Source organism: Rhineura floridana, chromosome 18, assembly GCF_030035675.1.
Source record: "Rhineura floridana isolate rRhiFlo1 chromosome 18, rRhiFlo1.hap2, whole genome shotgun sequence".
NCBI classification, from domain to species: Eukaryota; Metazoa; Chordata; class Lepidosauria; order Squamata; family Rhineuridae; genus Rhineura; species Rhineura floridana.
Window position 1 is genome coordinate 4301062 of NC_084497.1, and position 13221 is coordinate 4314282.

General features: G+C 49.1%; 1 protein-coding gene across 2 annotated transcripts in view; it reads right to left on the reverse strand.

Annotated features, from left to right (window-relative positions):
• The window catches only part of SBNO2 (strawberry notch homolog 2), a 79707-nt gene that overhangs the window by 46688 nt on the left and 19798 nt on the right, over positions 1 to 13221 (reverse strand). For both annotated transcript variants that reach the window (XM_061601103.1, XM_061601104.1), the window contains one exon: positions 9084 to 9210. In XM_061601103.1, the coding sequence (XP_061457087.1) occupies positions 9084 to 9210 (127 nt within the window). The remainder of the gene's footprint in view (positions 1 to 9083; positions 9211 to 13221) is intronic.

Sequence of the window (13221 nt, forward strand, 5' to 3'; positions counted from 1 at the left end):
GTTCTGGCCCACAGCTGCTATTAAATTATCTCATTTTATTATTAATAATAATAGTAGAAGTACTAACACCACATTCCATGATAGCAATTGCTTATCTCAATGAAGCCAAACGGAGCCAGGATCTTCATCGAACTGCGTTTCCTGTCCCAAACTGTAAAAGCAACCTGAAATGTGGTTTTTAAAAGCTCTCTTGCCAAATCTGATCAAAAAAAGGGCACTTTCAAAAGGAAAAAAAAGGTGTCGCGCTACCGCTTCAGGGGTTTCCACAAACACACGCTCACGGCCTGTGGAAGCGGGGACATTTACTAGCCCAAGCAACAATGAATCACGAACATGTAAGAACTAATTTCTAGGAGAGTGGCTGCTGTTGCTTTTAAATACCGGTAATGTTAGCGTATGCTTTTGTCCTCTTTAAAACGAGAATGTGACGTAACTGCCAGGATCAAGGCTTGCCGTTTCTACAGGTCAGAAGCACCAACTGGGCGGTAATCACACAGCACACGTTTAAAAATAAAATGTGCCATAAATTAAAGACTGGATGTACCAGTTGCGGTCTATAAATGCTTTAAAGTAAAAATAATCACAGGCAGGGCTGGGAATGTCCCCGTTGGAAACCGCAGCGAGCCTCTGCCGGTCAGTGTATGGGGCATTGGCCTTACTCAGTATAAAGCAGCTTTCTGTGTGCGCTGATGGCTTCATGACTGACCCTTCCCTTATATCAATGTAGATTCATCCGCTCAGGCGGCATCTTTTTTTCCCCCTCTCCTTGCAAAATGCCGTTGCAGCAGGGGATGAAACTTCAGCGGACTCAACCAGGACTGAACAACAGAAACATGCTCCTTTGCAGCTGAACAGGAAGTAGCGAGACCGGAACCCTTTAATGGTCTGACCGTGCCAACTGCTTGAAGTGAAAGGGATTCCAAACTAGCCTCAGGACCCTTTCAGCACTAGCTTGTCTGCTGAGGGTAAAGGGAGCCTGGCCAGTTCTGGAGCTGGGGGGTGGCAAATGTTAGCGGGTCCCTGTTGCGTCAGTCTAAAGGGCCTATCGAATCCCGCGTCCTGTTTCCACAGTAGCCAATCAAATGCCTCCGAGAAGCCCGCAGGCAGGCCATCTCTCGATGTTGTTGCCCCAGCATGCTGCCTCTGAGGGGGCATGCAGCCATCATGGCTAGTAGCCCTTGATAGCCTTATCCCGCATGGCTCTAGTTCCCTTTAATTAAAAAAAACCCACCCAATATGGTGGCCACTGCCACCACATCTTGCAGCAGCAAGCTCCATCTTTTTAACTATACACAGGTTTGTGAAGCTATGGTTTGTTGGATCATTCAAACCCTGCCCAACGGCTTGGCCGTTGCTTGTTTCCTGGCAACGAACCACAATCTGAAGCTGTGGCTTGTTCTTGGCCACAGAACTTGGTTACTTTCAGCCACGGCTTGGTTACATGTGGACCCAGCACTCGCCCTTAACCATGGTCTGTTTGGCCACCCCAGATGCTCACATGAGACAAGGCGAGTTGGGAAACAAAACAAGCTTTGAAGAAACAAGCCACAGTTTAGTCTGATTGTCTGTGGGAGGGCTCTTGGCCTGTCAACAATATATATATATATTTAAAGGGTGTATCAGCATCCTAGGTGCCATAATAGATGGAGCTTGTGCCAACCTTTCCCCAACCTGGTGCACTTCAGACGATTTGGACTACAACTCCCATCAGCCCCAGCCCGCATACCTGGAGGGCAACCAGGTTTGGGGAATGCAGTCTACCTCTCACCAGATCCTGAAATTGGGAAGGGGAGGGAAGCGCACTTAATTTCATGCCCTGCTTGTGGGCTTCCTGGTGGCAAGTGCTCTCCCCCTTCCCCTTCTTTTAGAATCTGGTGCCCTCCCCTCCCCAATTACCTTCTTTTAGAATCTGGTACTGACGGGTAGACTGCCCCTGCACACAGATGCTCCATGGCACCTATCATGGCTAAGACTCCAACAGACGTGGGTTTTAAGAATCTACAAAAACAGCCCTGCTGGATAAGACCATTGAAAGGTCCACCTCTAGTCCAGCATCCTGCTTTTCACTGTGGCCATCCAAAGTCCTCTGGGTAGCCCACGTCAGTCAGGCTGCTGCTGAAAACCATGGTGTACCACCTGGCCTTTGCCCCGATCCAAGATGGCTCTTCTTATGAAGCAACCACCGCCAACAACCCCAGAGTTACCAGCATTAAGCCAGTGTTGCTCGCTATTGTTATTATTTTGGAGACTATCAGTTAGCGTGGAAATCTAGCTCAAATGAAACCTTGACTACAAAGCAGAGTAAAAGTGTGGGCGCGCTAGTGAGAGGGCAAATTCCAATGCGCTGCCTAAACTTGCCCCGGGGAAAAAACAGGGCTGTCTTCGAGAATATCCTGCTGCAGAGCATGTAAACACATGGGATAAAAATCTGATGGCTAGATGCTGAGAGAGAGAGAGAGAGAGAGAGAGAGAGAGAGAGAGAGAGAGAAGAGAGAGAGAGAGACGAGAGAGAGAGAGAGCCTGTTCGGCCCCAAGACAATGGACTGCTGCTGCCAGTCAGAGCATACAATACTGGGTTAGACTGACAAGCAAAGATCTGGATATGGTATAAAAAGCAGGTTCGACGGCTATGTTCTCCCCTTCGCTGCTGGAGGCAGTATGGAAAATTACTTTTCTGATCACAGTTTGCGCATTAAAACTGAGTCGTTTTTGAGATGTTTATGGATGGAGCATCTAGCGTAGCTGCCATTTTGATGACATCATCACAGCTAGGTGTAATCTGTCTCCCAGCTAATTTTCAAAGAACAATGCATACACAGCTATGATCTGCAATTTTATTTATTTACAGGCATACCCCCGCTTAACGTCGCTTCACTTAAGGTCGCCTCGCTATAACGGACATGCTCCATAGGCCACCATGCCCCGCTTAACGTACGCGCGCTTCGCAATAACGGACACTTAATGGCATGATGCCGCTGCCATCTAGTGGCGATTGCCGTGCAGTACATGCAAAGATAATTGCTTCACTTTAAGTACATTTTCACTTTACATACACGCTCCGGTCCCATTGCGTATGTTAAAGCGGGGTATGCCTGTATTAAATTCCTATCCCGCCCTTCCTCCCAAAAGGAGCCAGTAGCCGGAAGTGAAATGTTTGCTGCTAAACAGTGGGTGCACTATCTGTATGCAAGGTTTGCTGGGAACCCCAAGTGGACAGCGTTGCTGCTGTTGCACTCAGGTCCTGCTTGCTGGCTTCCCATTCAGGCATCTGGTTGGCCACTGCGAAAACAGGACTAGATATGATCCAGCAAGGCTCTACTTATGTGATGTATGTTCTGGCCTCATCCAAGAGCCAGCCTCTTCCAATGTTCCTATGTTCTGTTCCCTAGGAACGTAGGAAGTTGCCTTCTACCGAGACAGAGAATTGGTCCATCAAGCTCACTACTGTCAACACTGACTGGCAGTGGTTCTTCCAGGTTTCAGAAAGGAGGTCTCTCCTAGCCCTGCCCGGACTCTGAACCTGGGACCTTCTGCGTGCAAAGCGGGTGCTCTGCCACTGAGTCACAGCCCTTCTTCATGGCAGATTTTACTCTATTAAGATCCTGCAGACAATGCAAGGGACATATCGCCTGACCTGGTGTATTGAGAAGATTCCTATTACTTGAACACCCTGCCGCCTTTTCACAGTCACGCATCTGGCTATTGGCTGCAAACGCTCTGCGGGTGAAGGAGAGCACTCTGCAGATGCTCAGAGGCACCGTGCAGCCCCGCTATGAAACGCCTCACAGCCCCATTAGCCACGCACAGGAGGATCAGCCAACAACAGGATCCCACCAGCCTGCACAATGCTGACAAGACAAGAAATGAAGAGATCGCTTCCAGCTAGGCCCGGTGCCAACAGTTGGCATTCGAGTGAATAAAGAGGGGAGGGGAAGGGGAGAAATTCTAGTAAAAGCTCCTGGGTAAGCATTGCCAAGAAAGAGGGGAGAAGGAACAGAATCTGGGGCGACCGGTCTGACAGGCTCTTCCGCGGAGTACACGTCTCGCTGCCCAACGCAGAAATGCCAACTGAACGCAGATGCGCAAAGACACCCACCCGTGTGCCATGTCTCCAAAGCAGGAGATTCTCCAAAAACGTGATCTGGGTGGAACGGCTCCCTGGAACAGGGCGCCAACCTGGGCTCACACTTTGCCAGCTGGCAGAGGACGCTCGGAATATTTGAGGGGGAAGGGGGAGTGAAGGCTCCTTCTTCTGGTCATTGCCGGGCGGGGGGGGGGGCATGCTTTGCGCTGGCAGCGTATTGGATGCATCTTGGCTGAAGACGGCTTAGCGGGTGTGCCAACCATACGCATACTCTTTGGAGGAACGGCGCCATCCCATCCGGTGCTGAAGTTGCTATCCGTTTGGAAGCAAAATGGGGCCACCCAAAAGAAAATAAAGTAGTAGTTTCTACATGGGGAGGCACAAGCAGGCCAGAGAGGGTCCACTCTTTGCTACAACACACATTATTATTGTTATTGTCATCATCATTACTATTATCATTATTATTATTAGTCGGTTGTTACTCAAAGGTCTCCAAGCGACTTGGAAAAATGAAATGGGCTGCCTTCAAGTCCATCCCGACTTATGGCAACCCTACGAATACGGTTTTCTTGGTCAGCGGTATTCAGAGGGGGTTCACCATTGCCTTCCTCTGAGGCTGAGAGGCAGGGACCGGCCCAAGGGCACCCAGGGAGCCTCAGGGCTGGGTGGGGATTCGAACCCGGGTCTCCCTGGTCGCAGTCCAGCACCTTAAACCACTGCGCCACACTGGCTCTCTCCAAGCGACTTACAACACCGCTAAAAACCACAATAAATACAACACACAGCAACACAGCAACTGCCCCCCTAAAGCCACAGACTGCTTTGGCGTAACACAGCATCATCTTCGCCTATCAAATGCCTGAGGACAAAAGGTAAGCATTTGGTGGGCGCCAAAAAGATGTCAATGGAGGCACCAGGCGGACCTCACCGGGGACCATGTTCCACAGATGGACAGCCACGTTACACTGAGTCAGACACCTGGCCCATCTACCTAGGTGTTCTCAACACTGACTGGCAGTGGCTCTCCAGGGTTTCAGGCGGGGGGGGGGTCCTCTACCTGGAGATGCCAGATATCAAACCTAGGGCCATCTCCATGCAAAGCAAATGCCACTGACTTACAGCCCTTCCCCAAAGGAAGATTCCAGCCCCCAGGGTTGTGGAGAAAGGGCTGATTTACAACAAAAAACATGGGAAGCTGCCTTACACCAAGTCAGATCCCTGGTCTGTTTAGCTCAGTGCTACCTACACTGACTGGCAGCGGCTCTCGTGGTTTTTATTCACTCTATTTAGTCATTGCTGGCCCCCTGGACCAGAGGATTGTGGCCCAAGCCTTCTTCTTTTCTGATCACCGTCTTCCAAAGCAGCTACTCTACTCCCAACTTAACGATGGAAAACGGAATATCGGTGGGCAGCAAAAGAGGCGTAAAGATGTTCTTAAAAACTAATCTAAAAAAATGTAACATGAGAATCAAGAACTGGGAAGTTTTGGCCCAAACGGAGGTTGGCTATTATCAAAGGTGCTATGGACTTCGAAGAAGCACGAATACAGAGTGAAAGGGACAAACGAGCTAAGCGGAAGGCACGTCAAGCAAACCCTCATCGTGACCATCTTCCATCTGGAAACCGATGTCCTCACTGCGGGAGGTTGTGTGGATTTAGGATTGGCCTCCGCAGTCACTTACGGACCCACTATTAACGACTTTATCTTGGAAGACAATCTTACTCGGCCACGAGTGATCGCCAATGAATGAATGACAGGGATTAAGAACTTTTTGCCCCCCCCAATGTCCTTGGGACTACAACACACATCCTCCTTGGCCTGATTGCATCTTAAAATGCTTCAAGACGAGCCTTACCTGCAAGGCACTCACTTTCCTTGGAACGGGTGTCAGAGCCGTACCTTAAAATTAACCAAGTCTCAATTGCTACCAGGCAATTGGATATACACCAGCAAATGCGCACCCTGTCTCCTGCCTGTTCCATTCCAGTGTCAAAAGAAGGTCGCGTGTGTGTGTTTTAACTATTTATTCTGTAGCTTCCACATCGCATGTGTGGAGCGCAATAATACAGAAAACTACAGTTAATGGAAGACCTCCTAGCGTCGTATCCCTCGGGTCTGAACGTGAGGCCAAACGGCTCATTCAGAGGAGTGTTCCAACGCGGCCAATATTTTAACATTTGCTTCTGCCAAAGCTAGCAAACCAACCCCTCCCAACCCCAACCTGTGCCACTGACAACTCTCCAAGATGACACCATGTAAACACCAGAAGAGCCTGGATGCTGGATCAGAGCCGAGGCCTATCTACTCCAGGCTTCTGTCCTCCCAGAAGCCAACCAGATGCCTCCTGGAAGCTGCAAGCGAGACAAAAGGCCTCTCATGTTCTCCAGCAACTTAGTATTCACAGGTATGTGGCCCCTGATCCTGGAGTTAGTTTATAGCCATTGGGGCTAGCAGTCACTGATAGCCTTATCTATACCTCTAAAGCCCTCCAACCCTGAAGGCCTTCAAGAGGCAGCTGGACAGTCACCTCTCTGGGATGCTTCGAAGTTGGATTCCTGCACTGAGCAGGAAGGTTGGACTTGATGGCCTTATAGGGCCCCTTCCAACTCAACTATTCTATGAAAGATGACTTTTTTTAAAAAAAAGAGAGAATGGGAAAAGCCCATCACAAGTTATGTGTCTGTGTGGATATTGATAGCCTACACAAGAAAAGCTGATGAAAATCCTCCATGATGGTTGAATTCACTCCCACGAGAGGCTGTGATGCCCACCAACTTGGGTGGCTTCAAAAGAAGATTAGAGAAATTCAAGGAGGAAGAGGCTATTATTAGCCACGAAGGCCGTGCTCTACAGCTACAGTCAGATGCAGGATGCTCCTGAATACCAGTTGCTGGAAACTGCAGGAGCGGAGAGTTGCTCTTGCGCTCGGGTCCTGCTTGCGGGCTTCCCATGATGGGCACCTGGTTGGCCACTGTGAGGACAATATGCCGGACTAGATGGGCCACTGGCCTGACCCAGCAGGCTCTTCTTATGTTCTTATCCTCCATGACTTTGTCTAGCCCTTTTTCAAAGCCATCTAAGTTGGCGGCAATCGCTGCCTCTTGTGCGAGCGAGTTTACAGTAACATTAAAACAAATATACAAATTTAAAAACACATCTTTTCAAAACAATTTAATACACAATTTAAAAATTTAAAACAATTTAAAACACATGCTAAAATGCCTGGGAGAAGAGGAAAGTCTTAACCTGGCGGCAAAAAGTGTTGGCGCCAGGCACACCTCGTCAAGAAAATCATTCCATAATTTGGGGGCCACCACTGAGAAGGCCCTCTCCCTTGTTGCCATCCTCCGAGCTTCCCTCGGAGTAGGCACCCGGAGGAGGGCCTTTGATCTGGAACATAGTGTACAGGTGGGTTCGTATCCGGAGAGGGGTTCCATCAGGTATTGTGGTCCCAAGCTATTATGGAGGATTTTTACCAGTTTTGTGTGTAGGCTATCAAAACACACACACACACAAACACAACACTGAACTAGCCACTACCAAAGCACACACATAAGAACATAAGAACATAAGAAGAGCCTGCTGGATTAGGCCAGTGGCCCATCTAGTCCAGCATCCTGTTCTCACAGTGGCCAACCAGGTGCCTGGGGGAAGCCCGCAAGCAGGACCCGAGTGCAAGAACACTCTCCCCTCCTGAGGCTTCCGGCAACTGGTTTTCAGAAGCATGCTGCCTCTGACTAGGGTGGCACAGCACAGCCATCACGGCTAGTAGCCATTGATAGCCCTGTCCTCCATGAATTTGTCTAATCTTTTAAAGCTGTCCAAGCTGGTGGCCATTACTGCATCTTGTGGGAGCAAATTCCATAGTTTAACTATGCGCTGAGTAAAGAAGTACTTCCTTTTGTCTGTCCTGAATCTTCCAACATTCAGCTTCTTTGAATGTCCACGAGTTCTAGTATTATGAGAGGGAGAAGAACTTTTCTCTATCCACTTTCTCAATGCCATGCATAATTTTATACACTTCTATCATGTCTCCTCTGACCCGCCTTTTCTCTAAACTAAAAAGCCCCAAATGCTGCAACCTTTCCTCATAAGGGAGTCGCTCCATCCCCTTGATCATTCTGGTTGCCCTCTTCTGAACCTTTTCCAACTCTAGAATATCCTTTTTGAGATGAGGCGACCAGAACTGTACACAGTATTCCAAATGCGGCCGCACCATAGATTTATACAACGGCATTATGATATCGGCTGTTTTATTTTCAATACCTTTCCTAATTATCGCTAGCATGGAATTTGCCTTTTTCACAGCTGCCGCACACTGGGTCGACATTTTCATTGTGCTGTCCACTACAACCCCGAGGTCTCTCTCCTGGTCGGTCACCGCCAGTTCAGACCCCATGAGCGTATATGTGAAATTAAGATTTTTTGCTCCAATATGCATAATTTTACACTTGTTTATATTGAATTGCATTTGCCATTTTTCCGCCCATTCACTCAGTTTGGAGAGATCTTTTTGGAGCTCTTCACAATCCCTTTTTGTTTTAACAACCCTGAACAATTTAGTGTCATCAGCAAACTTGGCCACTTCACTGCTCACTCCTAATTCTAGGTCATTAATGAACAAGTTGAAAAGTACAGGTCCCAATACCGATCCTTGAGGGACTCCACTTTCTACAGCCCTCCCATTGGGAGAACTGTCCGTTTATTCCTACTCTCTGCTTTCTGCTTCTTAACCAATTCCTTATCCACAAGAGGACCTCTCCTCTTATTCCATGACTGCTAAGCTTCCAATGCTTTCTGCCATGTTTTCACAATGCACATCTTCCTTACACATAACCCCTTTCCTTGTGTTCTCTAGAATCGTCAAAACAAGAAATCAGAGAGATTATTTTGGTGTGGGGGGTGATAGGACAACAGAAACCCACAACACCGCAAATACAATCTACTTCCAACGGAGAAACATGGCAGTTGCTGGAGAAATGGTCACCAGAGCCTTACCTGAGGAAAATCGCCATTCTTGGGTAAGAAATCGGCAAGGCCTGGTGGAGGTGCATAGTTGGTGTCGGAGAACAGCTGCCCACTGATGGAGTTCGTGTAGAAATCAGAAGCGACATTGTAATATTGCCTAAGAGCAGGGGTTGGGGAGAAAAAGAGAGGACGATAAATTTGGGACGGACCCTAATGAAAGCCGTTTCCACCGAAGCCCCCACCCAAGCGTAATAAGAACTGCGTTGCTGGATGGGACCATAGTTTCCTCTGCGCCGGCACCCTCTTCCAAAAGCTGGCCCAGCTGGACGCCCCCCTCCCCACACACGCTTCCCAAGGTCACCCAGTGAACTTTGTGGCTGAGCGGGGATTTGAACCCGGGTCTCCCCCAGTCCTAGCTGGACACACCACCCCACTACACAAGAGCAGCTCTCAAGACACCTGTAGGGAGTTAAGAAGGAAGAGGGCCGTAGCCACAGCTCTCCCCATTGCCTGAGATGGCTGTAGAAGCACCCGGTCTCTTCATTTCTGCTTCTTTTTACGCTGGGCTTGCCACCACAGACTGAACCTAGAACCTCCTGCATGCACAGCAAGGCACCCGCCACTGAGCTATGAGCCCTTCCCAAGCTTGCGTTAGGTGGACCTTTCACCTCTGTTCTGCTCTTCAGATTTATTCATTTATTTATTAAATTTATATCCCACCCTTCCTCTCAGAAGAACAGCACTTTAAAACATCTTAAAAACAAAAAACGTGTTGAAACAAAACATCTTTAAAAACATATTAAAACAAAAATCTGTTGAAAGAAAAGATTTAGAAACATCTTAAAAAGCAATTCCAACACAGACGCAGACTACTCTACTTCAAAGGCTTGTTGAAAGAGGAAGGTCTTCGGTAGGCGCAGAAATGATAACAGAGATGGTGCCTGTGTAATATTTTGAAAAATGGACTGCCTTCAAGGCGATCCCGACTTAGGGCGACTCTATGAAGAGGGTTTTCATGGTAAGCGGCATTCAGAGGGGGTTCCCACTGCCTCCCTCTGAGGCTGAGATGCAGTGGCTGGCCCAAGGTCACCCAGTGAGCTTCAAGGCTGTGTGGGGATTCGAACCTGGGTCTCCCAGTCATAGTCCAACACCTTAACCACTACACCACACATATTTATGGGGAGGTAATTCCAAAGGGTAGGTGCCACTATACTAAAGGTCCTCTTCCGCTGCTGTGCAGAACAGACGTCCTGATCAGACGGTATCTGCAGGAGGCCCTCAGCTGCAGAGCGCAGTGATTGGCTGGGCAGATAACGGGTAAGGCGATCTTTCAGGTATCTGCTTAAACTCTGGCTGACCAGTGGGGGGACAGGATGCTGGTCTAGGTGGGCCCCTTGTCTGATCAAGAGGTTCTTATGTCTAGTTTTTATGCAACACCCAGCAACTCAGGCGTGGGGAACCTTTGGCCCTCCAGATGTTGCTGAACTACGACTCCCATAGTCCTTAGCCGTGCTGTCTGGAGCTGGTGGGAGTTGTAGTTGAGGAACCCCTGGAGGTGCAATGGTTCCCCACACCTGCAGTAACTTAGGAAAGACCAGAAAGACCACATTGGACTTCCAAAAATCAGGGGATGGGTGGAGTGTGGCACCAATTCTGGAGCACACAGGGACACTACAGGCAGCCCCCTTAGGCTAGCAACTCTCACCTTCTGAGGTGCAACATAATACTCGCCCGGCCCGTGAACGCAACTCTTCTTTTAGCATGGCAGCACCTCCACTTTTATTTAATTTATTGCATTGCATATCCCACCTTGCCTTCAAGGAGCTCAAGGTGGCATACATGAACCTCCCCCTCCGCATTTAATCCCCACAACAACCCTGTGAGGTAGGTTTAGGCTGAGAGGCAGTGACTGGCCCCCAAGCTCACCCAGTGAACTTCATGGCTGAAGCGCTGGTCTTCTCCCAGGTCCCAGTCCAACAATCTAACCACTGGGCCACACCAGCTCTCAACTTTTTGGGACTCCCTGCCCATCGACACCAGGCAGGCAACTTTGCTGTACTCTTTTCGATGCCTGATTTGGACATTTCTGTTGAGGCAATCCCATCCAGATGCTTTAGATGCTGACGTATTTTAGCTCTCTCTCTTTTTAGTTTACGGCTGTTTTAGTCATTTTTAACATGTTTTTTTAATTACTTGTTTTTAACTGTTTACAATGACAACAAATGTCCCTCACCCTGGCCCTTACAGTCGGGTGAATTTAGGCTCACAGGAACCTTAATGGTTTCAATTTTAAGACAGAACCTGTCAAAGCCTGCCAATGGTGCAGCTCAGGAACTCTTCCTTTACTTGGCTAAGCCTTGCAGACCCCCTCACTTCTAAAAAATGTGCAAGGAATACTCTGAGCCTCTGCAGAAGAGGCCAATACAGCTGGTATAACACAGGGGGGAGGACAGCCTGGCTGGGAGTCCAGAGTCTGCGCGTTCAAATCCCTGCTCGTGTCTCCTGGGTGTCAAGGGCCAGCTAAAGATCACCCCACAGCGAGTGGCGCAGGGGTGACATGCCCTGGCACCTGTGCAGCCGTGGGCAACCTGCATAGTCCCAAGGAGCCAGTTGCCCCCCAGCTGGCAGTTAAGGACTAGGAAAGGGCTGGCTTGCGCAGCTGTGGCAAGCCGAGCAGGCGCTAGCCAGCTGGGGAGGACTAGCCGCAGAGGGAGGCAATGGTAAACCCCCTCTGAATACCACTTACCATGAAAACCCTATTCATAGGGTTGCCGTAAGTGGCAATCGACTTGAAGGCAGACCATTTCCTTTTTCAGAAGAGGCCAAATTGCCATCCTCCCTCCTCTCTAAACATTTGCAAGGCTCTTTCCCTGCAACCAGGGGACTGCCTGAATCTCAGCTCTATCGCTGAGGTCATCTGTGAACTGTTTTGACTTTTTTTTAAAAAGAAAAGCAGTATATAAAGATTTTTACAAACAAACAAACCAAGAGGGCCAGCCACTTAGCAAGTCTTATGTGAACACAAGAGGCAGAGGCCGTGTCAATGAACTCCATCCTCCTCTGCCCTCTGGAAGCAGCAAGTCACAATCAGGAGAGCGCAGCAGCTGCTGTTGTCGCCTCTCGCTTCTCTACACGCACACACCCACATCCTCTGGTTCTGGTTTTACTATTGCAAAGCGTCAGCCAGAGGGAACTGCTCACCCCCTCTCGGGCAAATTGCCTCATCATCTTTCCAGTAAGAATTGGCTGCGGATCTGACATGCGACCAACTTGGCTGCACCCCCTGGGGCTGGGCGAGAAGCCAGCTGGTTTTGAAGTTCTCGAGAACTGGTAGCAAATGGGGACCATTGTAGGACAGCACGGAGATCTCCCATCCACCCACCCGTATCAGAATACACTGACTGCTCAGAAAGGATTATCATAGTGTTGGAAAAGGTTCAGAAAGGGGGAACCCGAACGATGAAGGGGATGGAGCGACTCCCCTATGAGGAAGGGTTGCAGCATTTGGGGCTTTTTAGTTTAGAGAAAAGGCGGGTCAGAGGAGACATGATAGGAGCGTATGAAATGATGCATGGCATGGAGAAAGTGGATAGAAGGGGGGGGGAAATTCTCTGTCTCACGCAACACTAGAAGTTGTGGACCTCCAACGAAGCTGAACGTTGGAAGGTTCAGGACAGCCCAAAGAAAGTTCTCCTCCACCCAGTGCACAGATGAGCTACGGAATTTGCTCCTACAAGAGGCAGTGATAGCCACCAGCTTGGATGAATTTAGAAGAGGATTAGACACTTTCATGCTATTGGAGGTCGCCATGAGTCGTGATCGAGTTGAAGGCAAATAACAACAACAACAACAACAAAGGCTGTCAGAGGCTACTAGCCCGATGGCAACGCTTTTTGGAGAGTAGTATGCTTCTGAATGCGTCATAGCAGCCAGCCAGATGCCTCTTCTGGGAAGCATGCAACTCTCCCTCTCCTGTGGATTCCAGCAACTGGTCTTCGGAAGCACTCTGAGTGTGAAAGCAGAGCGCAGCCATCGTGGCTAGCAGCCTTATCCTCCGTGAACACACACACGACCCATCAGTACAAACAGAGGACAGGTCTACAAATCTAAAAGAGGCCAAGAGCCGAGACCTAACACATTAAGGGCCAAAAGCCTGGGCAACGGAGAA